We start from the raw sequence: 24,305 nt of genomic DNA on the forward strand, positions 1-24,305 counted from the left end.
ACCAGAAGGGGTGGAGAAACCTCATCTAGTCCTGAATAGCTGGTAGCTTGGCTTTGTATCAGCTTGTTGTGGGAGGTACAGGCTCACTCCCCCTCTTCTGAATCAGTCAGATCAGGAATTTCTCAAGTAAAGGTCAGATTCTCTAAATTAAAGGTGTTACTTTTTGACCATGGGGTTTTTTTATTTTTATTTTTTCTTCCCCTGTGAAAAGAGTAAAGTATGTTTAATGATAAAAGATAGAAAGCTTCCTCAAAGAGGTTCAAGTAGTCAAGCTGTTAACTGGTCAGCTAGCTGTTCTGCTTTTGCCATGGTGTAGTACAACACAGCACACGCTATGGCCCTGGAGAGCGAGTATAAGGCAGAAAATCTGCTCCTCATGTTTCCCCAGGCTCTTTGAGGTGACACACCAAGGAAAGTCTGGCTTAAAGGGGAATACCCGTACATGTGACTTTATCTGCTTGTTCTGCTTTTAAATCAGTGATTATTTCATTTGTTCTGCAGTTGTGTAATGTCAGGAAGAGTAGCTAGCTTCTCTTTACCAGGGTGAGGCTCTGGGTGCTTGCTGCTCTATTGCAGAGGCTTTTGCAGAGGCTTTGCTGAGCAAGTTGTCACTCAACTGAGTAACAGTTTTGCCAAGCTCGGGCTGACTAGTAGCCGAGAAACATAGCCCAGCCCTGGCTTTAAGGCCTTTAGTCTCAAAGTCTTTTGAGGAAGCTTAATATTAAGCAGGCTTATTGAAGACAGAAGCATCGAGACACTGGAGATGCATATCTGGCCTTTGAAGTTTGGATTTGTCAGTGGCATACAGAAAACATACACATTTTTTTATTCAAGTTGGAGGTTTCATGCTTTTTTCTGAAGTCAGATATGAATCAGAAGAGATTAGGATTCCCAACTCAGGTAATTGCCTATTTTCAGATATTATGCAGACATTTATATCTGTGCTATCTTTGTAGCTTAAGCTCATACTATTTGAATTTTTCTTTCGTACGTTGTGTGGATAAAGATTTGAAATGCTGTTAAATTTTAAATTCAGTCAGCATTAGTTTCTAACAGTCTTACAGTAACTCAGTTTTCCAGTAGCAAGCAATGTGGAGTTGGCTTATAACAATTAAGCATAAGCTTCACAGAGGGAAGTAAACTCAGATAACATATTATAAACCCTGACAGCTTAATATACATTTTCTCCAGCATTGATTTGTGCTTCCACATACTGCCCTGAAGTAAAAAAACCTTGGTGCTAGATCTGTGTTGCAACCGCCCGCCCTAAATCTAAAGTGCAAGTTCATTTTAACTCAGTTCAGAGTCTCAACTCTTGTTTTGGAGGAGGAAAAACCAACACTTATTACTTACTTTTACCTTTAAAATATTTATTTAATTTTACAGCAGTGTTAAATTAATTTTGAGGAAAATGTACATACACAATGTTGTGATAGCTGGGAAATATACATAGCAGGACATTTTAAAGAACTGTGGTCTATGTATTCCTGTTTGTAACAGTAATATACGTAGATTTCTCCCTTTCACGTGGCCTTGGCCTTCCCAAGCGTCTTGATCGTTTTTGCCAGCACATGGGCCTGAGTAATTTATTTTTATACGTTATAAAGTTTTCAAGAAAATCGCACGTGAAATTTTAAAGGCTCATGTTAAAAATATTTCTAGGACACAAAGACTGAGAGGAAGTTGCACTCTAAAAAATTTACTGTATCTTGAATTTTTTTTATGGGACACCAAACACTTTCCTAGAAAAAGTATTTGGATCAGTGCACATGCTCATTTCTAAACCTTATTTGGAGGATGTTGTTTTGCTCAAAAGCAGTATTGAGTTGAAGAACTTCTCACAAAAGAATTCAGTAAACTGGTACTGTACCTAAAGCACTAACTTCAGTCATCGGAGGTTATTTTGTTGTAATTACACAGACATCTGAGACAGAGGTGAGAAGAAAAACCAGTTTGTCTGAGTTGTTTCCAGATGCCCTGAACTACCAGAAGATTTAATTGCTTTATGGGGGCCAGGCTTGTGGAGAAAGCATATATTTTATCAGATAAACCTGGGAGAAACCAAGTTCTTGCAGCCCGTTGATCGAAACCTCCTGTGAACGTAGTGGTCCCTAGGAAGGAAGGTGCAGGGAGAAGGGCTGAGGGGAGGAGTAAGAGAGAAAGACGAGAGGAAACTCTTGTGCAGGCACAGTGGCTGAAGCGATAGGATCAATGTGCTGCTGTTTTCCTCAGCAACTGGATCTCGCAGCGTAAACCAGGTGGTTTCACCCCTGTCCTCGGTGACTTGGAAATCGGTATCGTTATTAAAAACGAACAATTGTTTTAACTTGAGAAAAAAAACAACACACCATGTACTTTTTCATTTGTGTTTGACTTGGCAGAGAGTCTTTGGGCTTTGGTTAACCTAATCTGAAACCAAAAGTTCGTTTCTAACATACGACCTGTCAGAACAGACATTCTACCTTTTCTGTGCACTACTATGCTTAACACTTTTACAGTCTCATAAACTTTGATGTGAAGGAAGCGTAACATTTACATATCAGAATATATTTCCACAGCTGAAGACACGTGCAGCCGTCTTAATTCCAGTTTAGTCCCAGCAATCATTTAAGACAGTTTATATTGTGGAGTCACTGTCGAATATTTTCATTTTTATGGTCTGAAGGCTGTGCTGAATGAAGTTTTCTGAAACTGACCCTTCAGAGAATCTGATGTCCCGTGGTCTCGTGGACCGGTTCTTTTTTATTGAATTTTGAATTGTGTCTGATGTAAAATAATAGACTATAGGGTCAAAACAGCAGTTTGAAACGGCAATGCACAGAGTGATGGGGTACATAGTCCTAACTGCAGTTACCACAGAACAATTAATCCATGTCTGTGTTCTCATAAGGGAGTAAAGTATTAAGGTAACATTGTAAGGCACAAAGCAGAAGCAGAATATTACCAAATGGACAAAAATCATTTTGAGTACCTTTTTCTTGCTCAGTTTATTCCGGCTTAATGTAAGCGGTTTATTCAAAGTCCGTAAGACCATAGTAGAGCAGGTCACGTTCAAGATGAGCGGAATGAAAAACCCAACCGTTTCAATGAAGATAACAATCCGGGATAGGTAGGTTTTCCACGTGTCCTCCGAAAAGTTTTCGAAACACGTTCTTTGTTCGGTGTTATTACGGCGGTTTGTAGACTGGAAAAAGCTTGCTGGTGTGCTGCCCGCTAACACAGTTATCCACACTGCAGCACAGACAATTTTTGCATTCTTTTTGGTTCGGAGCGTCTTGGATCGGAAAGGGTGTACTATAGCTAAAAAGCGATCTACGCTTATGCAGGTCAGAAATAAAATGCTCCCGTACATGTTTGTGTAAAAGAGGGTGACAGAAATCTTGCAAAGAATGTCTCCAAATGGCCAGTTTCTCGCCACAAAGTAGTAAATCCTGAAGGGTAATGTAAACACAAAAAGCAGATCGGAGATTGCTAAATTGAGCATGTAAGTTGTAGTCTCGTTTCGCAGTTTCAATGTGCAAGTAAAAATGTAGATAGCAACACAGTTTGCTATGAGGCCAAGAACAAACACCATACTAAAGATACACCCGTATAAAGTGTATTTAAAGGAGTCCTCAGTGGAACAATTAGAGCTTACCATTATAATGGTATATTTAAAATTCCTGTGATTTGGAGGTTTCTCTGGTATTTTTGTCGCAACTTTTTTTAAATTCCAGAAGAACTTGCCGATGTGTTTGAACTGTGTGCTTTGGGAAGTTTGTTGGGTTGTAAAGCTTCAGAGGAGAAACCCAGGCTCTGCAGCAGGGGAGTACATCTCTAGCAGGAATCACCAGGAGGTTACTCTTCTCTTCCAAGTGCTATTTGTAATCACATAGCCAGTCTTCCAAGGGCAGAAAACCACATCATTTGTGGCAGAGGAGGTCATCCCAAAGCTTACTCAGTTCCATTTTCCCCCTCGGTTCGATGAAGCCGCTGTAGAACTTTCTGCCTTACTCATGGCTGCAGATCACGATGGCCAAGTCCTGTCCATCCAGGTTCCCTGGGAACGTGTCGCGTCAGAAAAGGATTTCCCGGGCGCCGCGAAAGCGTCGGCCCTTTGCAGTTCTCCCTCAGCCTTCTTGCTGTAAAACAAGCTTTTCGGCTGGCTCGCTGGCCCCACGGGGCGGGAAGGCAGAAGCGGAATTCCAGAGCGTGTTTGTTCCTGCAGAGCCTGGTCCCAGCGTCCCGGCAGCCTCTGCCAGCCCCGCTCCTTCTGGAGAGGAGAAAAGAGAGCTCGGAGGATTTGTAGCGTGACATCACAGGAAGAAGAGGTCGGGCTGGGCTGAAGAATGGTTTCAATTCAGTTTGTTTGCCTTCCCCTCATCTGATAACAACTGCAGAGCCTGTACCTTGCAGGCTGCTGCTGCTGCTGGAGCCTCCGGTTAACTCTTTCCGCTCTCCCCCAGAGGTCCTTTGTCAACTTGCTGGAGTCCGAGAGCTTCATCGCAAAACCTTTTTCTTCGCTTAGGAGAAGACTTCTCAGTGTCTGAATAACTCTCATGCCTTAAAATCTCTGTTTTTCTTCAGAGATTTTCTATTTTCTGCAGGATTTTGTTTTACATAGGATTGAACTAACATTGTGTTTTTTGGTAGATATCTTTGCTTGAGATAGATAACATGTTATCTGCCAGAAATCAGCTGAGTAGTTATATCTTGATTACCTCAATACACTGGTACAAGATTCAGGAGGGACAAAGTAACACTAATAAGTAATTAAATAATTTTGCCAAATAATTACTGAGAGAATCATGAAGAATATGAACCTGTAGGTTGCTCTTGCATGTCCCTGGAACTGAGATGTGTTACAGCGGGAAGAGAAATTTTTAACTTGTTCCATATTAGAAAGCATTTCTATTTCTAATTTGAAACGTTATCCTTTAAAATTAAAAAAGCTTCATTTTTTAAAATTTTGCGTTGCAGAAAGCATTGTCTTTAATATGTAAGCACAGAATTAATATACCAGAATTAATACTGCTCTATGCAATGGTTTCTGTTAATATACAGGGGGACAGTTATCACACGTACGCCAAATACTCCCATTAGTCACTGATTAATGAAATGAAAACATGTTGTAACTAATTAAATTGTTAAGTAAATATAAAAAAACAGCTCTTACTGCCTTTAGGGGCAGATAGGAGATAAATCTCAGTTTAGTCAGACTCATTTATTTAACAACAGCTTGGATAGACTCACTTCTGGCATCAAAACCAGTCTATTTCTAAGTCTTAGAATAACAAATCTCTTCATATCTGGCTGGGTGGCATGGTTCTTTTGAACTAGATTTTAATCGGTTTTACCTAAGCAAGGCTCTGGGCAAAACCTTTCTAGTCTGCTGTAAAGGGGATTAAATAATAGCACTTCACAGGGTTTTGGCATAGTTTCTTAGTGTAAGGTATGTCTGACAAAATTCAGAAACATGCAAAAATGAGTCTTGCTTGTTTTGTTTCAAGTTTTCTTGGTAAGTTTCTTCTGTGAAATTCTTTCACCTTGGTTTTGAGGTGAAAACAAGCAGATTCACTTCAATAAATTATATAAGCACAAGAAACCTTTTTGACTACTTTTCAAATTCATATTTAACTGTAAAATGTAGTGCATTTTCCATTTCTAAGTCAGAAAGAAATGAAAATGTGAGCTCGGCAGAGTCTCTTGCGGACCTTAGCATAGAGTTGCCTTACGTGGCTTTCCTCGCAAAAGCAGTTGTCACATGTTGTTAAATTTTGTTTCTATTCCCGGCAGCCTTCCATGGTGAGAAGGAGACTGTTCCTGTAAGAGTCCTAGAGTTGTGTATCGGGCTGTGGGAGCTCTGAGCTCAGCTTTTCTGCTCCAGCTTTGTTTGCACAGGAAAACTGCATGAGGCAGGCTCAGTTACTGGAATGGAAATCCCTGAAGTACAGAAATTTGATGTCAAGTGTCAAAACCTCAAGCAATATTTAATGTTTATGTAGAGAAATGCATGGAAATGAGTAGGTAGCTCTTATTCATCAATACTTGAATTTTGTGTGGGTAAAGGGGGGGGGTGTCTGACCAGGGGCACTGCCCGTTTTACCATGGCAAATGCGTTTCAGAGCAATTGTGAAGGTGCTTCTGTTTGTCTTTGGGACTTTGTCTTGCCCCTGCACTTTTCGTGCAGAACCGTATGTATGTGCACTTTACACTGTAGAAGAACTAAGTGATACTTTTATGCTTCCAGAAATAGCGTTCAGCTGCAGGGTTTCTCCACCTGCAGAAGAAAATTTGAAAACCCCAAGCTGACAGGTTTTTACTTCATGTCATGTTTCAGCGAGTAGGTATATGGCTGAGTGGGCACTCTGGCTCATTTTAGTATAAAAGCATGCATAGCAGAGGTGAATTGCATACCCCTTCTCTTAAATTACATGTGGCTGATTGTTATCAAGCACTGGTTTAATTTGTGTGAGCTTCTCTGTGCTGAGTAACCCACGTTAGCGCCTCGTGAGCCGAGAGCAGCCTCTCTTCTGGCCGGGCTCCAGCACGAGCCGGGAGGAAACTTCATCTCACACTTTCATTGGGTCGTGTTTCAAGATACTGGGCTCTGTGCCGTTGGATTTGGAAAGGCCTTTAGTACAACTTAATGCTTAAAAAAAGAAAAAAAGTTTAGCAGTTATTATGGAGGAAGAATTGACATGGTGATGACCTTGCTTATGCTCTTTCACCACAGGCAAATTTTCCTTTGGGACGGGGAGAGGGGTAGGCAGGAGGAAGCAGCTGCAGGGAGGGTCCGGTATGCTGAGGTGGATTTTTTTTTTTATTTCACCAAAGGAAATGATGCTGCTGCTGCTACAGGGAGATGCATCTGCAAATCTGTCTGCCTTTCTGCATCACAGATGGGAATGAGTTAGGACCTGTCATTTGTTGCTAGTGCTGGATGAGCAAAGATTGCGTTTCTGTCAACAGGCTTCCTGTGGCTCTTAAAGAGGCATCGAAGGCAGAGTGACCATGAGCTCCATCAAGCGAAATTGCTGATGAAGTGCTTGAAAATCATCTCACTTCAGCAGTGAGCAGATTTTGCACATTCCTTCCGTTGGTTACCACTTAACTCTGCTTATGTGGGTTTAGATACCTGAGCTTAGATGTCTAGGACTCTTTGCACACTTCAGTGATCTTGGACTTGTGTGGCAAACCTATTCCAGCGTGGAACAGGGGGTCATAAGAAAAAGTCCTTATAACCCTAACAGCGTGCTGGTAGAGCAGCTGAAGAACGCTGCCACCAACAGCAACTGTGTCCTCCTACCCCTAAATGCTGCAGAATTGGGTATTTGCTCTCATTTAGGACACAAGGGCTGGATCCCTTAAAGCAAAAAGTCCGAGCTGAGCAGTAAAGAAATAGTTCACTGAAATAAAACAAGTACTGGAAGACTTTCCAATTCTTTGACCAGTGTTGTGTGTTTCCCTGGTATTAGCCTAATGTTCAGTGCTAGAATCAGGGAGAAGTTGTAGTCAAAGGTGAAATAAATTTTGAACTTGTCTTGTGTATTGCATTTAGTCTGGGGCTGATGCTACTATGAGTTCTTACTCTAGAGGAAGAAAGCATCTTCAACATTAATAACATTGTAATAAATTCTTACAGTGCTTTCAAAGCCAGACTATGCACTGTTAAATGAAGGTTATTGGATTCATAAAACACTATATTTAACTCCATTATTCTGTAACTAATGTTCTTCAGTTAAGCAAGCTTATGCAAAAGAACTTGTTCTGTCTGTTGCAGTGAAGGCAAACCCTACCAGGATGGTATTTTCTTTGCTCTAAGTGTTATTATTTATCCAGTCATTTTCGTGGGTTTTAGCATTTGTAGTCTATTTGCTGGAGTTTCTCTTTGAGCATGTGTATGTACAGGAAGGAATTTATTATGGTGGAGATGTAGGGCTGGGAGCCAGGAAGTCTGTTTCTGGCTGTGTCACGGATTGTCTTTTCCAGTCCAGGCAAAGTTTTCCATGACTTTGTGCTTTAACTTCCCTCCGTGTTAAGGGCACGTTCACTTTGTCACTGCGATGTGAGGCTTAGTTGTTAAATATGATTTGAAGTCCTTGGATGGTGAACCCTTTATTAAATATGATGCTGACATAATTACCATGGCTAACGAATGCAGTAAAATATAGGAACATCAACATTTTGTGGATTTAGATTAGATTTCTCCCAAGTAAAAGGATCTATCTATTAAGATACTTCACTTGATTCAGCTCTGAAGCTCTGGAACCAGCTTTGCTGATGACTCTTTGTTTTACTAGCTATGCTCTAATACCTAACTATATATTAGATTAGATGGAACACAGCTATATGTTCTAATACATAGCTGACAAAAATGTTTCAAATATTAAAAAAAGGTAAAGATGAAGTATTTGAACTGTAAGTCTGTTAAGCTCTCTAAGTTAAAAAAAGATCTATATGTGCATAATTGCTTAAAAAGGGAAAAGGAAGCTCAGAATAAAATGAGAGTTCTTCATTCCTCTGTGTTTGAAATGCTTCTTTTTGTCTTTAGAATTGTTCCAGTTTCCTTTGTAGGAAACAAAACTGCACTTCTCCTACTTGCAGAAGGAGGAAACAATTTCTTTCCTTTTGTATAAATTCAGGCTGTTAGAACCTTTCTTTTTTTTTCCTCTACTCTTGTATTCATGGAGAGGAGCGCTTTTCAAACCCAAATATATATATGTATAGCAAAGGTTTTTTTTCTGTTGCATTCTCTCTAAATATCTTGAGAACAATGGATTGCTTTGGTTCTTTATTCTTAAAAGTATGCGCAGTGAATATGCCAATCATAGAGTTGTCTAGGTTGGAAAAGACCTTTAAGATTATCAAGTCCCACTGTAAATGTAACACTGCCAAGTTCACCACTAAACCGTGTCAGTAAGCACCACATCTAATGTTTTAAGAAATGCCACTTTTAGTCAAATTTGAGTTCTGAAACACTTGTTCATAGGATTTGTTGTATGTCTGTGTGTCAGCAGTTTCTTTGAATGGTCCCAGTTAATTATGTGAAGTCCTTTCCTTGCCATTTCTGATGCTGTCCTTTATATACCAAGTATTAAAAAGAGAAGTGAACTACAGAGAACACGTTTTTACTTAAGGAATACTATGTAAAAGCTGATATAGGCAGAAAGGAGAACCAACATGTGTTGATGAATAATTTTTAAGGGACTAAGAGGCAAGTAAGTATATTCTTTTGCTTTCCTATCTGGAACTCTCTCCTTGGAAGTGGAATTTTGGATCTAAAATGCTGCTGTTGGGACTGTATTCAGTTGTTGCAGTATCCCTTAGCATAATATAATCCTTCAGAATACGTACAAGTCTGCTTGAGGCTTTCTAAATACTCTTACGGGGGAACTTGTTTAGAGAATGAGAAAACGGGAGAATCTTTCAAAATACTACTAATTCAACATACTTCTTGTTTTGTTTTGAATTTGCATAATTTTTTTTTTTTGGAGCAGGATTTTGGGAAAAGCTTCCCATACACAGGGATGGAGAAGTGCTGAACCACATCCTGGAGTTTATCATATAAATTTTGAAGATATTTTTAAAGTATTTAATTTCAGAAAATATTATATATATATATACACCTTCTGCTTACATTTTAGAGCTTGTTCTTGGCAGTGTTTGGTTTGCTGACCACAATAATTGAGACAGAGATTGTAAATACGGGATTAGTTTTTTAAAACACAATGCTGCAAGTTTGAAAGTAATTTTTGTGGTAGCACTAATAGAAATGTGCAATGTCTAGAGATAAAAGAAGCTTTGTTGTCTGGAAGGTCCAGTTAATGCTAATGAACACGTTAGGCCTACCTGCAATTATGTAAATGATACTATGAAATATGCAGATTGGTTGTTTGCATTGTAAATACACATGAGCAGTTAGAGCAGTATTTTAGGCCACTAACAGATGACTGATAAATAGTTGCAGGAAGGTTCTTGAGTTGTGTTTTTTGTGTAACTCATGGAAAGTCCCAGCAGCAGTCTTTGCTTACATCCTCAAATGTATTGATGTGCAAAGTAAATTTTTGAGAATGCAATTATGAAGATATCCAGAGGCAGGAAGTAATGATTGAGTAAGATACTATCAGTGTCCATTTGTTATCTGATACATTTTAAATGGTGGCCCCCACCTCCCTCTAATATATGCACCAAGAGCAGGTAAGAGACACCACCCCTGTTTACCCCTCTCTGCAGCCTCAGCTGGAAATTCTTCGTTTTCTGTAGTTACAAAGGGCATGCGGGGTCACTGATTTAAGCCTCTGACCCTTTATACAGTCTCACTTGAAGGGAGAAATTAATTTTCACGAAGAACAAAGTCGTCACTTCCATTGCATCTTTGGAGGGGTTTAATGAGCCCACTCGGCAAGATAGAAACCTTTTGAAAAGATGATAAAAAATGGTGGTGCTGCTGGGTAGTCTGAGAGACCCTGCAGTACACGTACTAGACGTTGACCAGGCGTTTAGGGACAGTGACCTGGAGAGCTGGCAGTTTATAACAGGAATCCAGATACCTCCTGAGGTTTGGTTCAGAGTTGTGCTTTACATAAAGAAGCATTCCTGAATTAGTCTATCAGCTGCAATGTATTCTCCGGAGAAGAGGCAGGATGGCAATCGTGCATTAGAAGCGTTATGTTAAATATCAGATGATTATGACATTTAAGTAAGTCTAGCTGATCTTGCAGTAAGGTGAGATAACATGAAATCTTTTTGAGCTTTGATCTAGGGGTTGTGTGGTTTAAAAGGGATGGGCTAAAAAGCAAGGTAAAGGATCATAAAGATTAAAACCTTGAGAAATGGACATTGACATTGTTCAGAGGGAAGGAAAACAGAAAAAGAATTAGTAAACAATCTTAGCAATATGAATTTCAATGGATAGGAATAAGTCGAAAGGAATTTCTAAAATGTCAGGTAGAAAGAGAGATGCCTTAATACTTGTGTTCCAGAACTCTCATTTGCATTTTTTTGACCTTAAAAAAAAAAGTGTTTATTCACTTTGCAAACATGATTGAAATAGTGACAGTATTTGAAATTTTCTTCACCTTGTATGTAGGAAATAAATTAAGTGGCATTGTCTAATACTGTGGCAAATTCTGGCTCTACTCAAGGTTATACTTTCTAGGTCATATGATTAGAAATTTAAAGTTTATTGGGAGTTGGCAGAGATTTGCCAAATGTTCCATGACTAAAAATTGTTATTCAAAATACTTTGCAAATGCAAAACATGGCTGTCTTATGAAAAAATAAAATCAGCTGCTATAGTAAGCAACTATTAGAATGAGAGGAAGGAAATAGAAGGAGCTTTATGAATTATTCTGGAAGCTATTCCAAACACACAGGATGAAATAGGTCAGGGGAACAGAACTTGTAGAAAGACATTTCTAATTTGTTTAGTTCTAAGGCAATTGCTTCTTATTTTCGAATCTTTAGTTTTCCTTTTGGCCCAACGTGTATTCTCTGACCGGGACTGAGGTGGGCTGGTTCCATGTCAGGACTGCTGGTGTTTAGCCAGGTAGTTCTTGAGGATGTTATTTCACTTTTGCACCAAGTTACTTGCAATCACCTCATCAGGCACTTTCAGCCTCTTGCAGTTTTAGCCAAGTGGAGGCCTCTGACTTTATACAAGAGGATTTTAACCTCTGCTTGGCAGAGACAGCACAAAGCCCGCAGTCACATTCCTATTCTCTTTTTTATAAAGGATAACGTTATGAAGCTATTGAAAGAATTTGCCATAGTCATCCAGTAAGATTTATGTGAATTCATGTAGTTTAAAAAAAAAATCCAATACTAGGGTATTAGTTCCTTTTCCTTCACAAAACTGGAATGGAAGAAGTTAGGAAAAAAAGAAAATTTCATAAGAGTTGCTCAAGCTGGTAAGCTAATTGGTATAGATAAATACTGACATGAAAATGCTTGTCAGGGGAGAACTGCTGCCAAAAGGCAGAACTTGGACGTGATTAATGTGAAGAACTATTACTTTCTAAATGTGTAAGTCAGCAAATAATTTCTTTAAATTCTGTATCGTGAGATCACTTAAATGATTATTTAGCATATCATTAGTAATGGTAAACAGCAATTACAAGTACTTCAGCTGCTCTTTCCTTCTAGCCCATATCCTGAAGTTTTATGAAGCAAATTTATGAAATTTTTTATTACATTGTTGACATGTTTAGCAATTGTATTTTCACTGTGGCAAGCAGCTAATACCTCGAAGGTAAGAAAGGAAATGACAAAACACTGAAGGAGGGACAAAGGACGTGCTTCTCATGTGATATTTTAGAATTCTTTGCTGAATTCTTAGAAGGAATTGTGTGAGGCTCTCAAGTGCAAAAGGCTTAGTATACATTAGGAAAGGAAAAGCGATTTTTCCATCAGTTAAGCTTCTACAGAGGTCTGAAGGTTGGGCAAAAGAACATTTGTCACAAATAAACCATTTTCACTTGTGTTAATAATCTTCCTGAAAGCGGCAAGACATTTGTCTGGGAGATGTTGGTTTGACTCACGGTAGGAGAGGGAGGGGATGGGACACACATCTCGCGCTCCGAGCCAGTGCTCTTGTTCGAGGGTTTTCTCATCCTTTGCTGTAGGAGTCCTCTGAAAGAAGGTCTTTGCCCTCAGAAAAAGGCACTGCGTGGAGAACAGCAGCTTTCCTCTGCAGCTCTCTGGGAGCTGTCTGTGCGGTAGGTTTGGCTCCTCCAGGTACTTCCAGCGGTTGTGCGCTGGAGCGAGGTGCAGGCAGTGGCGTGCAGCATGCACTGCCCTGCACACCCCATGCTCAGCTTTCTGGGGATTGTTAAACTTCCTCCAGTGGTTTTAGTGGTTCGGTGGTATAGATGGAAAAGTTAACTTTTGGCTATGTAAGTCCTTGAGATCTCAGGTGGATGCAGTAGTAGTTAAATTCATCAACTCTAATATTCAGTAGGTAGCAGTTACAGCACTTTTAAAAGAGAAAATGTTGGTTGATAGGGGTGCAGGGAATGAGAGTGAACAGATTAGGTACTGATTTTTTAGGAAAGACCACGAAGGTCCTACTTCTACTTAGGAATATTACCTTAACTCTCTCTGTACTTCTTGGACTCACTGGCTTCTGGTACGACTTTTGTGATTGAATTACTCAGTTCAGATGTGGGCTGTTGCTTGAAGTAATCCTGCTGCCTTCCCTTCAGATCTCTCCCTTTGCTTCCTCCTTTGTACTTTGTGTATATATGCACTCAGTTGAATGAGGAGAACTATTTGGTTTAAAACTAATCCTAACAAATACATAATTTCCACAGTTGTAGACAGAGCAGCAAGTGCATATGTATAACTTAGAAAAACACCAGTGCACTTGAACTGATTTAAGCCAATTGTGAAACTCTGCTGTAAGTGTTGTGGCAGAATGTTCAACTTGGAGGCTTTCAAATCTTTATTGTTTTGACTCTTGGCCAGGCATTAGCTTAGTGTTGGCTGTGTGAGGTTTAAAAACCTCAGCTAAGCTGCAAAGTGAGATCTATCCTTTGGGTCTACTACCCTGTAATTTATTTTCATGTAAGTAGTTTGAATATCTGCAACGTAATAAAAAAGAGCAATGTATGCCGGATTAATTTTTCCACAAAGGAGGATTAAAATGAGCAGTAATACCGACATACTGTGCATGGGCATTCTTGCCTATTTGAGATGAACAGGGGTGATAAAGGATGACAGCTTTGCGAGACAAATAACCAATCCAGACTCCACTGAAGATGGTGAAAGTTTTCCTACCGTCCTCAGGATGGTAGATGCTTTGGGCCAACTCTCTTCAGTATTGGTATGGGTTTCCATTTTTCCTTGATATGCTACAGTCGAAAGACTCCTGTCAACCAATCTAGAGACAGGTACCTCACATCACCTGCACTTAAAATAGACAGAATAGAGAGTCAGGTAGTAGAGAGATAAATTCAAGTTATTTGAGATTGTCATATGGGGGTCTACCTTCAGAAATACCTTAATTTGCAGCCTCTTGTTTCATTCGAAGTAAATAGTGAAACCTGTCTTGCTTTTGCTATGGCTTAGTCATTGGTTTATATGCTTTAGAATGGTACAGAAAATGCCACTGAATGACAGATGAGGAACTTGTTAGCTACTTCAGTTAAAAAATATTTAGAGAAGTCTGCATGACAGAACTCCTTCTGGATTGTTGCATCTGAGTTGAGGTGCCTTGGATAAGCTTTTCTTAAACAGGAACGCTTATATGGTAAGTTGTTTTGCTGTACTTGTTGGTGCACGTTGGACTATAATACTTGACATATTTGCTTGTTTCTATGCAAGCTTTGTATCAGTGTATTTGTAGGGAAGTCAGTGGAGCTGCCCATTAAGAGATACCACGCTAACCAAAAGCAGAAATGGGTGTTTTCTCGACAGTGAAAGTGAAGACAGTGGAGTAAAATAACTTCTTGAAAGTAACTTCTTTTAAATTTCACGACTACTTCCATTCGTTCTTTGTCTGTCTTCCTCTGAGATAGCAAAGCACTGGAATGTATGGATGCACAGAACGACTTAAATTTATATACTGAGGTCGGAGTGAAAACCATCTGTGTCCTTACCAGAAGCAAGGTGTTGAAATTTCAAAGTCAACTTGTATTTTTAAGTCCTTTTTTAATATCTAAATTTTCTGAGGCAGGCAGGTTTTCTTCATTAAAATACAATAGAAATCTATGGTGGGTATGACTTTTTAATTTCATAGGAATTTTACTACTTTTAAGATAATCCTGTCAGAGCTTATGTCTACAGTAGAGCTGATAAAATGGTGTGGTTTTTTTGTGAACCCTTTATTTCAGTCCCCCGGCCTTTCTTAAAAATGATTTTCAGTTTCTCTTGGAAGAGGAAAGATGTTTGAAGACTCGTGTAAGTGGAATTGGAAATTGTTTATTTAATCCAACAGATAGTGTCGTGCATCTGCTCTGTTCTTTCTGCACAAACCTATCAATTGAAATGCACTTTTAGTTGCTTTTGCCATAGCTGTGCTCATGGCTGTGGGTGCAGCCGAAGTCTCCGTGCCTGCAAGAGGCAGGTTTTACTCCACATCCAAGCTGTTGGGGCATGCTGAGCTTCGGTGTTGTGCCGCGTGCTGATGGCAGGAGAGGATCCGAGTAGAAAGTATGTGAAAGGTAGGCTTAGGAGAAATGGCTGAGCTCCAGCTCAGGTTTGTTTTTCTAGTGCAAATAACAGGAGAAGCTGTAAAATCCAACAGACTTCAAATGACATCATTCTCTCTGTCACACACGACCTTTACACACTCTGCAGTTTGAGAGCTAAGGGGAAATGTTTTGGGGTCTTCTTTAAGCCTGGTGGTTTAAAATTCCTTGGAGGGAGAGGAAAGCTTTCAAGTCATCCCAATTTTCCCACATTTGCTTAAGCCATAGAAAGTAAACAGTTCCAGGTTCGACATGGTTGTGTGCAACTTCAGTAAAACAAAGTTCAGATATTTCAAATAAATTATGCACTGTAGTAGTTTGCGACATCATCAAATTTTAAATTAGTATGATGCCTTTTAAAAGACAGACCTGTGAGCTCCTATTCTGGAATTGCTAAGAGACCACAACCCGATCATAGGACTAGCGGAAAGAGTTTGAAATTCTTTTCATTGGAAAACATACTGGCAAAATGTAAGGTTTCCGTGGGTATATGTTTCAGTGCAATTTATTCCAAAAAGGCCAGCTAAATTAAACAAAACAAAACAACCTGTAGAAGCTAGTTTAGTTCTTCTTGAATTTCAGGAACTAAAACTAAGAGGAGAAGACTTCAGTTTTCTTAAAATAGAATGTAAAATAGAGTGATTTCATCAGAAGCATTGAAACTCTGGTTTTGCCCTGTTTACAAATGACCAAGAGTTTCTCATAGTAAAAATTTAGAGAGCTGGGATGGTAGAGCACTTTGTTACTGAAGGATTTCACATTTTTCTTGTGGAAACAGAAGGTTTTGGTTATTTGGTAATTCAATGTGCCTTGTCAGGTAGGTCAGCTTAACTGCTTTGTTGATAGGTGCTCTTCATGTATTGCCTTATGTCACTGATTTATTACTTCAGAGAGAGTCACGTATGTTCTTTTCTGTGCATGTTGCAGTTTTTAATTATATGCCAATAGAAATACAACCAAAAGATAAGTGGTCAAGGAGCAAGAGTTGCACAGAGGAAGGAGAGAGCAGAGGCCACGCAAATTGCTTGATTTTCGTGAACACATGTACTCCCTACATCAGGAGCGTTTGAGCACTAAAAAAACCACCCCAAAACCCTATCAAAAGTGTTCTTAAAATTTTTACATTCTTCTAGGATATGTTATTTTTTTTAATGTTGCCATTTTAAAAGGAGGATTGGCTTTCTCATGATCTTTCTGAAGACCCTCATTTAAGTCTTACGAGGAACAGCTGAGGGATCTGGGGCTGTTCAGCCTAGAGAAGAGGAGATTGAGGGGAGACCTCATTACTCTCTACAACTACCTGAAGGGAGGTTGTAGAGAGATGGGGATTGGTCTGTTCTCCCTAGTGGAGAGTGATAAGAGGAGGGGAAATGGATTTAAATTGTGCCAGGGCAGGTTCAGGTTAGATATTAGGAAGAATTTCTATACTGAAAGGGTTGTCAGGCATTGGAACAGGCTGCCCAGGGAGGTGGTTGAGTCACTGACCCTGGAGGTGTTTAAGAAACGGGTGGATGTTGCGTTCAGGGGAATCATTTAGTAGGTTGACAGAACTGGGACAAAGGCTGGACTTGATGATCTTCAAGGTCTCTTCCAGCTGAAACTATTCTATGATTCTGTGACTCAAGACCCATGTGCCCGTGTCTCAGCTTTTCGGTCCCCAGTTAGGTGGATGCTTCTTGGCCAGCGTGGCTTTTGTAAGGCCCTTCTTCTGGGGCAGCTGAATGCCCTCGTGGGTCTTGCCAAGGAGTCTCCAAACTCAATTCTGGCTTCAGGTTCCAGAGCGGCTGGGCAAAGGGGCTGCAGACGGGAGGTTGGGTGCCGAGTGTGGGTCCTTCACCGCACGTGGTGAAAGCCTCACGTGTAGCACGAGGCCTCCCCGTAATGAGGGAAGTCCTTGCACATGTGAAGTGGGGGATCTGCTATGTGGTATTTCAGAAGAAAAAAAACCACAACAACCACGTGACCTTTGTCTTTTTGTAACTGCTGATTTTGAAATTCAAAGAAGATTAATGTTGCTTTCCTAGATCCCTGTGAAGTCATCCAAGTGGAAATGCGCTGAGTTTTAAACACAAATTCGTGTTGTCTCCCTGGACATCACCAGAATCTCACTTGCTTTTGTATTTCAGCACTGAGGCGCTTTTGTCCACAAACTCGTTTTCTCCAGTCACTTATCATTATGCTCTACTCCTGCAGTTTATGTAATTTAGACAGCTGAGAAGAAAAAAAAAGGAAAAAAAAAAAGCTCGGTCTAGTAAGCTTGAAGGAAGATAAAACTGAGAAGGTTAAGTTGGCAACAAAAATTTACTGCAACTCTCCACACATCCTTAAATTGTTAGTCAAATAACTCAGAATGTCAGCGTGCCTTTATTTCTAACCAGTCTTTTTGCTATCTGCCAGACTGGTGAGGTGAATTAAAGTAGCTTGTTTTAAAGGAAGTAGTGGCTAGCATTTGGTCCTCTATGACATCCAGTAATCAGACATTGTATATCAGGCCATTGTATTTACATAGAAAAGCATTTAAGCTTGACCTTCTGGTGTGAACTGGAAGCATAATGCTTTAAAGCACTATAAATCAGTAACTTCCTGCATCATTTTACTTTGAATATCTAAGCGGGAAATATTTTGCCTTCCAGCAAATTTTTCTAGAGCTCAAGCTAGCCTTTACTGATAAGTCTTCAGAAAAGATTTTTGTATGTGGCCATGAGAAAAGACACTAAATACCACATCTTACATAATTTTCTGAAAAATAATACTAGTCTAATTTGGAGGGACGTTAGCTCAAGCTTCTTGTAGATGTTACTGTGGTCAAAGTGACCATAAATGGAGCTATAATTTAACACATAAACACAGTCACTTAGATCTCATTTATATGGTTTAGATTTTTTTTTTGCCCCTTTTAGTGTTTTTGCCCTTCTTTGCTAGCCCAGCTACTTGTTTTAGTTTTATGGAAAAAGAAGAAGTAGATATATTGCATTATATTAAGGTTTTCTTAGCCTTTTTAAAGGATCCTAGAGTAACTCCATGGATACTCTACATGTTTTAGTGTGAGATACTTCTTACTTCCATCATTTACTAAGGGGTACTCATGTTTGGCAATATTAATTACATTTTTTCTATCTTGGATCTATGAAAAGCTGATGCTGACATAGTAATTTTAGAATTGTTTCTGGTATGGTTATACAAATATATATGGTTTGCAGTTAAGGAAGCCAACTAGTGCTGTAGATCAGTGAAACTTCCCTCAAGATAAGTACTGGGGAGTGAAATGTTAACCAGAAAAAAGCCAGGGTGGTAAGGAGATCAGCACTTTTTTTAGTAAAGTGCTGTAATATCTGCCTCAGAAGTAGCAGCAATGCTTTGACAGAAAACAGTAGGAAAAACACTTAGTAACTTTACAAATTTAGTATTTTAACACTTACTGAAAATGAAGTATGAAATGGGTGTAACATCAAACAATATGGGGACCAATATCTTCCAAGTTTTTGTTTTGGATATTCTATTGAAAAGTTGGGGTGTTTTGAGTGATTTTTATACTGTTCCATATGACACTGTCAAAATTAATTTCTTTATTTTCAGATTGGGAAGACTTAAATAACAGCCTAAGGCTTTTAAAAATCTTCTCTTGTTAATTTGATTTCCAGTGCACTACTCCTTACTTCTATTATACTGTGGTTTTTTTTCCTGATTGTTAAATAACTGATTTTAAGGCAGAAGTGTTTAGTTAGAGACATCTTGTTAAATTCTGTCATCTGAGTGCTCAAAAGCTGTGTTTGCTTCTACTCTGAAAGCTAAGCTCAGCACGATGATTGCCAGGTTTTGTCTGCCTTGAGCAAATACTAGGTATAGACCGAGGTAACTGGGTTTGAGATATTCCATAATGGTAGTCGCAGAACTATTGGCTCAAACTAAGATCAAACCTCTTCTTTAAGAGGTGAGTTTATGCCCAAATTGTTGTTACACTGGTAGTTTTGCTACAACTTTAGTTTCTTCTTTCTTCTCTTTGTCTTGTGTAATTGTCTTCAGTTCAAAAAGTTTTCTAAAAGTGGTTGATAAATCCATGGCATAAAGCAGTTTTCATGCTTATGATGCCAGATTGTGTTATGAAACATAAATAATGGTTTTGGAACTCAACTTTCTTTGTCCTTTTTTTCCTCTTTTTAGATTATATGAAGCACATAGCAAGATATTTGTAGTGCTTTTTGCTTTTAAATATCATAGAGCAGTCTGCTCTTAATGGTTTTGGGACATGTACACCCCATAGCTAATATTACTTTTTCTAGAGAACTAGTCTTTCTGTACGTGCAGCTCATCCACGTCTTTTGCACGTATCTGTTTCTGTTCAATTCATAATTTGTTATGTCAGTAAAAGATACTGTCCTGCTCTTTCAACAACTGCTGTCTACAGAGTCTGCCAGCACACTTACTAATTTTAGCTGGATTAAGAGAATTGGTGGTGATACGTTGTACCTAAATTTGTCCAGCTAATGAGAAACTGGAAAGAACACGAGACTTGAAACTGAATTTACTGGCTTTAACAGAAAATGTCAGAGGCTCTTCATAGTCGTGTCTCCACTTGTACTTGGAATAATAGTTCCTGGAACTGCTCTTAATTGTTCTGGGAACTGGGACTGTATAAGTCAATTAGAAATGAAACTGCTGGAAAGCATGATATGGTGCTGTGACAATCGGTTTGTTATGATAGTAATTACATAAATACATTCTCTTTACTGAGATAGGCATTTAGTCACCCCAAAGTTCTTCTGAAGAAAGTACTTGAGTGCTGTTTTGTTCCAAAGTGTAATAATTTTTCATATATGGAAAGAACTATACAAGTGTTGTTCTTAGCACTATGTGATCTTGGTTAACATAATGGTCCTTTAAAGCATCACTTCTCTACTTCCTGTAACGGTCTTTGCACTCTGTAATGCTTTCACAGTTTAAGGTCGTTGCTATAATTCTCAGCCTCAAGATTTTTGGCAGGACGTTTTGCAGCTCTCTGATACGATTTCTGACAGTCAGATGGTTCACTTCAAGTACGTATTGCATACAGTTTCTTGCGCGGAGAGGGGGAAAATCTAGTATCAGTTCAATTTGTCTTTGAGACCTTTGGCTTTCACCTAAAAATCTCGAGAAATAAGATTTGTCCAAGAATTAGTCATATTGAAGCCTGGTTACACTGGGAAGTTAGATGATAAACGTACCAACTACTTCAGAGATAGATTGTTTCTGTGCAGATCTCAGATCCATCTGAAAGAGGCTCATAGCAATTGAATTGGGAGGAAAAAAACATGGAGGATAAGCCTACAGTGCTATTTTCTTGGATAATGTTCAGGAAAAAAAAAATCCTGGTAAGGATTATTGTATTCTGTAGTGCTTTGTGGACCTGTGCATGCAGTTATCCTTTGAATCAAAGTGGATTTTCCACATTGATGTTTTGTAGCTGTTACTTCTGCAGCTGAGCACTTGGGCTGTGCAATAAAGTAGTTGGGTTTGGCTTTCAGTCCTATTGCCCGATAATGTGGTTTGGTCACTCTGGTAGTCTGTGGGCTTCTATACTGGCATAATGATAACACGGTTTTATTATTTTGCTAATAATTATAGTTCTTCAAGCTTTGGCTTTTAAGCATTGAGTCAGTGTTTTCAGGATTACTCATGCTAACTCTAAATATATTTTTTTAAAATTAAAAATGTAAAGTTAAAGTAATTTTCCTCTGTTCATTATGTTGCTTTTATCATCACTGACTATTGTAGCTGTTCTACCATCTAGTCATTGAAAGTCATGAGATCTTTTTGCAGTGAGTTTGTTTTCTCTAAAACTGAATAATTTTGTGCTTCTAGCAGCCTTCTCTTCGATGCTCCTGCAACATTTCCCTGTCACTTGTGAATGTTAAAAAGCAGTGATCCCAGCAGAGAGCATGAGATTTCACTAATAACCTCTCTCCACTGTGAAAATTGACCATTTATTCATACTTTCAATATCTGTCATTTAGCCAGTAACCGCATTCCCACCTGCCTTATGGCAGCACTTTCGTTAAAGAGCCTCACACAGAGCCCCTCATCTGAAGATGTGGAGATGCTTGACCAGTGTTGATAGCCTTTTACGGTGGTGTGACTAGATGGATAGATGAGGGGAGGACAGTGGATGTGGTCAACCTCAACTTCAGCAAGGCTTTTGACATTGTCTCCCACTGCATTCTCACAGCCCGGTTTAGCAAGTGTGGATTGGATGATTGGGCCGCGAGGTGGATTTGGAACTGGCTGGAGGACAGAGCTCAGAGAGCTGTGGTCAGTGGGGCAGAGTCTAGTTGGAGGCCTGTAACAAGCGGTGTTCCCCAGGGGTTGGTACTGAGTCCAAGCCCTATTCAATATGTTCATCCAAGTTTGCTGATGATACAAAATTGAGAGGGTGGCTGACGTGCCAGAAGGCTGCGCTGCCATCCAGCGTGACCTGGACCAGATTGGAGAGCTGAGCAGGGAGAAACGTAATGAAATTCAGTAAGGGCAAGTGTAAAGTCCTGCATTTGGGGAGGAACAGCCCCATGTGTCAGCACAGGTTGGGGGCTGGCCTGTTGGAGAGCAGCTCTGGGGAGAAGGACCTGGGAGTCCTGGTGGACAACAGGCTGACTCGTTGTGCCCTCATGGCCAAGAAGGCCAGTGGCATCCTGGGATGCATCAAGAAGAGTGTGGCCAGCAGGTTGCGGGAGGTCATCCTCCTCCTCTACTCTACCCTGGTGAGGTCCCATCTGGAGTACTGCATCCAGTTCTGGGCTCCCCAGTTCAGGAAGGACAAGGAGAGAGTCCAGCACAGGGCCACTAACATGATGAGAGGGCTGGAGCATCTCCCGTGCAAGGAAAGACTGGGAGAGCTGGGTCTCTTTAGCTTAGGGAAGAGGAGGCTGAGGGGGAATCTCATCAATGCTTATAAATCTCTAAAGGATGGTTGTGAGGAGGATGGGGCCAGACTTCTCAGTGGTGTCCAGTGACAGGACAAGGGCCAGTGGTCACAAACTGGAAAAGAGAAGGTTCAACCTAAATGTAAGGAAATACTTCTTCACTGTGAGGGTGACAGAGCACTGGGACAGGCTGCCCAGAGAGGTTGTGGAGTCTCCATCTCTGGAGATGTTCCACACCCACCTGGGCACATTCCTGTGTGACCTGCTCAAGATGATCCTGCTCTGGCAGGGGGGTTCGACTAAATGATTTCCAAAGATTCCTTCCTACCCCTGACATTCTGTAATTCTATGATCACTCCGTTCAAAGATGTGCTGACTTCTTTAGAGGAGAAACCTGGGAATTTGTGAGGCATGACTTCCCATTTCTCTGCCCTGGGACTGGCACTGAAAGATGGTGTTTGGTGTCACAGTTTCTGTCTCTTCATTTGACAAAACACAGACATGTGCGTTGCCATAAAGTGAACTGTGTACGGGAGCTGCTCTTCATGTAAAACTAAGGCTTCCCCTGCCAAATGTTCTTACAAAAAACAAGAAACCTCCAACTAACTAAAAACAACAACCACAAAACCTCAGTTCCCTGCACCAGATATTCAACTCTGCTGACACAAGAGGGTTTGGTTGTAGTTCTGCTTGTAGACTGTCTTCCAAAATTCTTTCAAAGTGATTTTTAAAAGGTAGTCTCACAGGCTTGGCAGAATGGAACAGTCCTGATTACAGTGGTTCATTCTTCTCTTCAATATTCAACTGCTGATTGATTTGCAGAGCTACAAAGCAGTAACAGTGTCAGTAGCTTCCTTGTTTGCTGAGCATTATCGTTAGTCTGTGTAATATTTTTGAACATACCAATAGTATTAGTCACTATCTTAACACAGAAGGCCTATCATCTTTATGTTAAAACTTAAAACTTAGAAACTCGAGGGAAAAAAAAAAAGAAGTTGCTGGAATCCCTGAGTCATTTTTAAATTTGTCTCATTTTTTAACTTAGCTTGACATCATTGCTGCTGTTTCTAAAAGCTGCCTATCACTTCAAATATCTTATTTTTGCCTGCCAATGGTTTGTCTTGCTGCGCTATGCTTCTTGAAGTTTTGTTTCATCTGTCCCCGCAACGTCGTGTAACTTCTGGGGAAGTCACATGTGTAGTGGGTCTCTCTGAAGCTTGATGACTGTTCTCACATACATCCTTCTTCATTATCAGGAAGCATATTTTGATGAGGCTTCTGTATCCTGCAGTGAGTGACTTTGCTGAGACACCCTGTGTAACGTAATAATTCAGTAATATGAAACCGTGTAGTGAAGAGCAATTTTGGGAGTAGAGGGGTTGAAAATTGTGGTGTTGATTGTTCTGAAAGAATTTCTGAATTTCGCCGGGATTTGCCACGTCTCTCCAGATGCTCTTGAGGAAGACGAGATTATTGCAAAATTGCAGAGAGAATGGATTTGTAGCATTATTTAGAGCAACACAAGTTTAAGATGCATATTCCTCACTGTGGTGACCTGACTTTCTTTCTCTGACTGAAGAGATTTGAACTCCTTTCTTACTATGCATTTAGATAAAAGGAAAACCTCACAAAGCTTGATGATAGCATTACTTGATTTTTAAATGCTGGAGGTCAGTAAGGTAGGAATAGGAATTGTAGTAAACATACATTTGCTCTAAGGAAATTAAAAGCAGATCTGACAGTATTCTTACATTAATTAAACCATTAACACTGCAGTTGTTAATATTTTTATTTATAAATTTCGTAAGAACAAACCTTAATAGGATCATAATTTGTATAGCACGTGTTTAAACTCATGTTTAAAATTAAAACACTGTCCTTAACCTTACTGTTTTTTCATGGTAAATACTATTTAAATTTAGACTCTGAAGTATATTTTGGTTTGGCAGGCCTAAATTATTTTGGAAGTCTGAATACTGATTTTCGTCTGAAAATAGAATTGCAAGCAGAAGACAACTGTCTGGGCGTGCAATTCTGTCATGGGAAAGAGGAGTGGAAATAGCTTATGCCAGTCTAGTCCTTGAGCTTCTAGTCCAGAGCTGTCAATTGTAAATTAGCTTTGTTTTGCCTTGCAAAATCATGGCCACCTTTTAGCATATTACAAAGAAGAACATTTCTTAATGTTCTGTATTGGATTGACTGGTTCAGTAATTCGAGGAGGTGTTGAGTAAAAAAAACCCCC

At 39.7% G+C, this 24,305-nt stretch overlaps 2 protein-coding genes across 2 annotated transcripts in view; one reads left to right on the top strand and one right to left on the bottom strand.

The window, feature by feature from the left end:
* Window positions 1-24,305, top strand: part of RB1 (retinoblastoma 1) — a 73,748-nt gene that overhangs the window by 37,000 nt on the left and 12,443 nt on the right. The window lies entirely within an intron of this gene.
* Window positions 2,618-3,640, bottom strand: LPAR6 (lysophosphatidic acid receptor 6). Its single transcript, XM_009868206.1, has one exon. The coding sequence runs from the start codon at window positions 3,638-3,640 to the stop codon at window positions 2,618-2,620; it is 1,023 nt and encodes a 340-aa protein (XP_009866508.1).

This window comes from Apaloderma vittatum, unplaced genomic scaffold (genome assembly GCF_000703405.1).
Source record: "Apaloderma vittatum isolate BGI_N311 unplaced genomic scaffold, ASM70340v1 scaffold2534, whole genome shotgun sequence".
Taxonomy (NCBI): Eukaryota; Metazoa; Chordata; class Aves; order Trogoniformes; family Trogonidae; genus Apaloderma; species Apaloderma vittatum.

What these genes read in the sequence shown, in the direction of transcription:
- LPAR6 (XM_009868206.1), bottom strand. Translation starts at nt 3,640, where the DNA reads ATGGTAAGCTCTAATTGTTCCACTGAGGACTCCTTTAAATACACTTTA.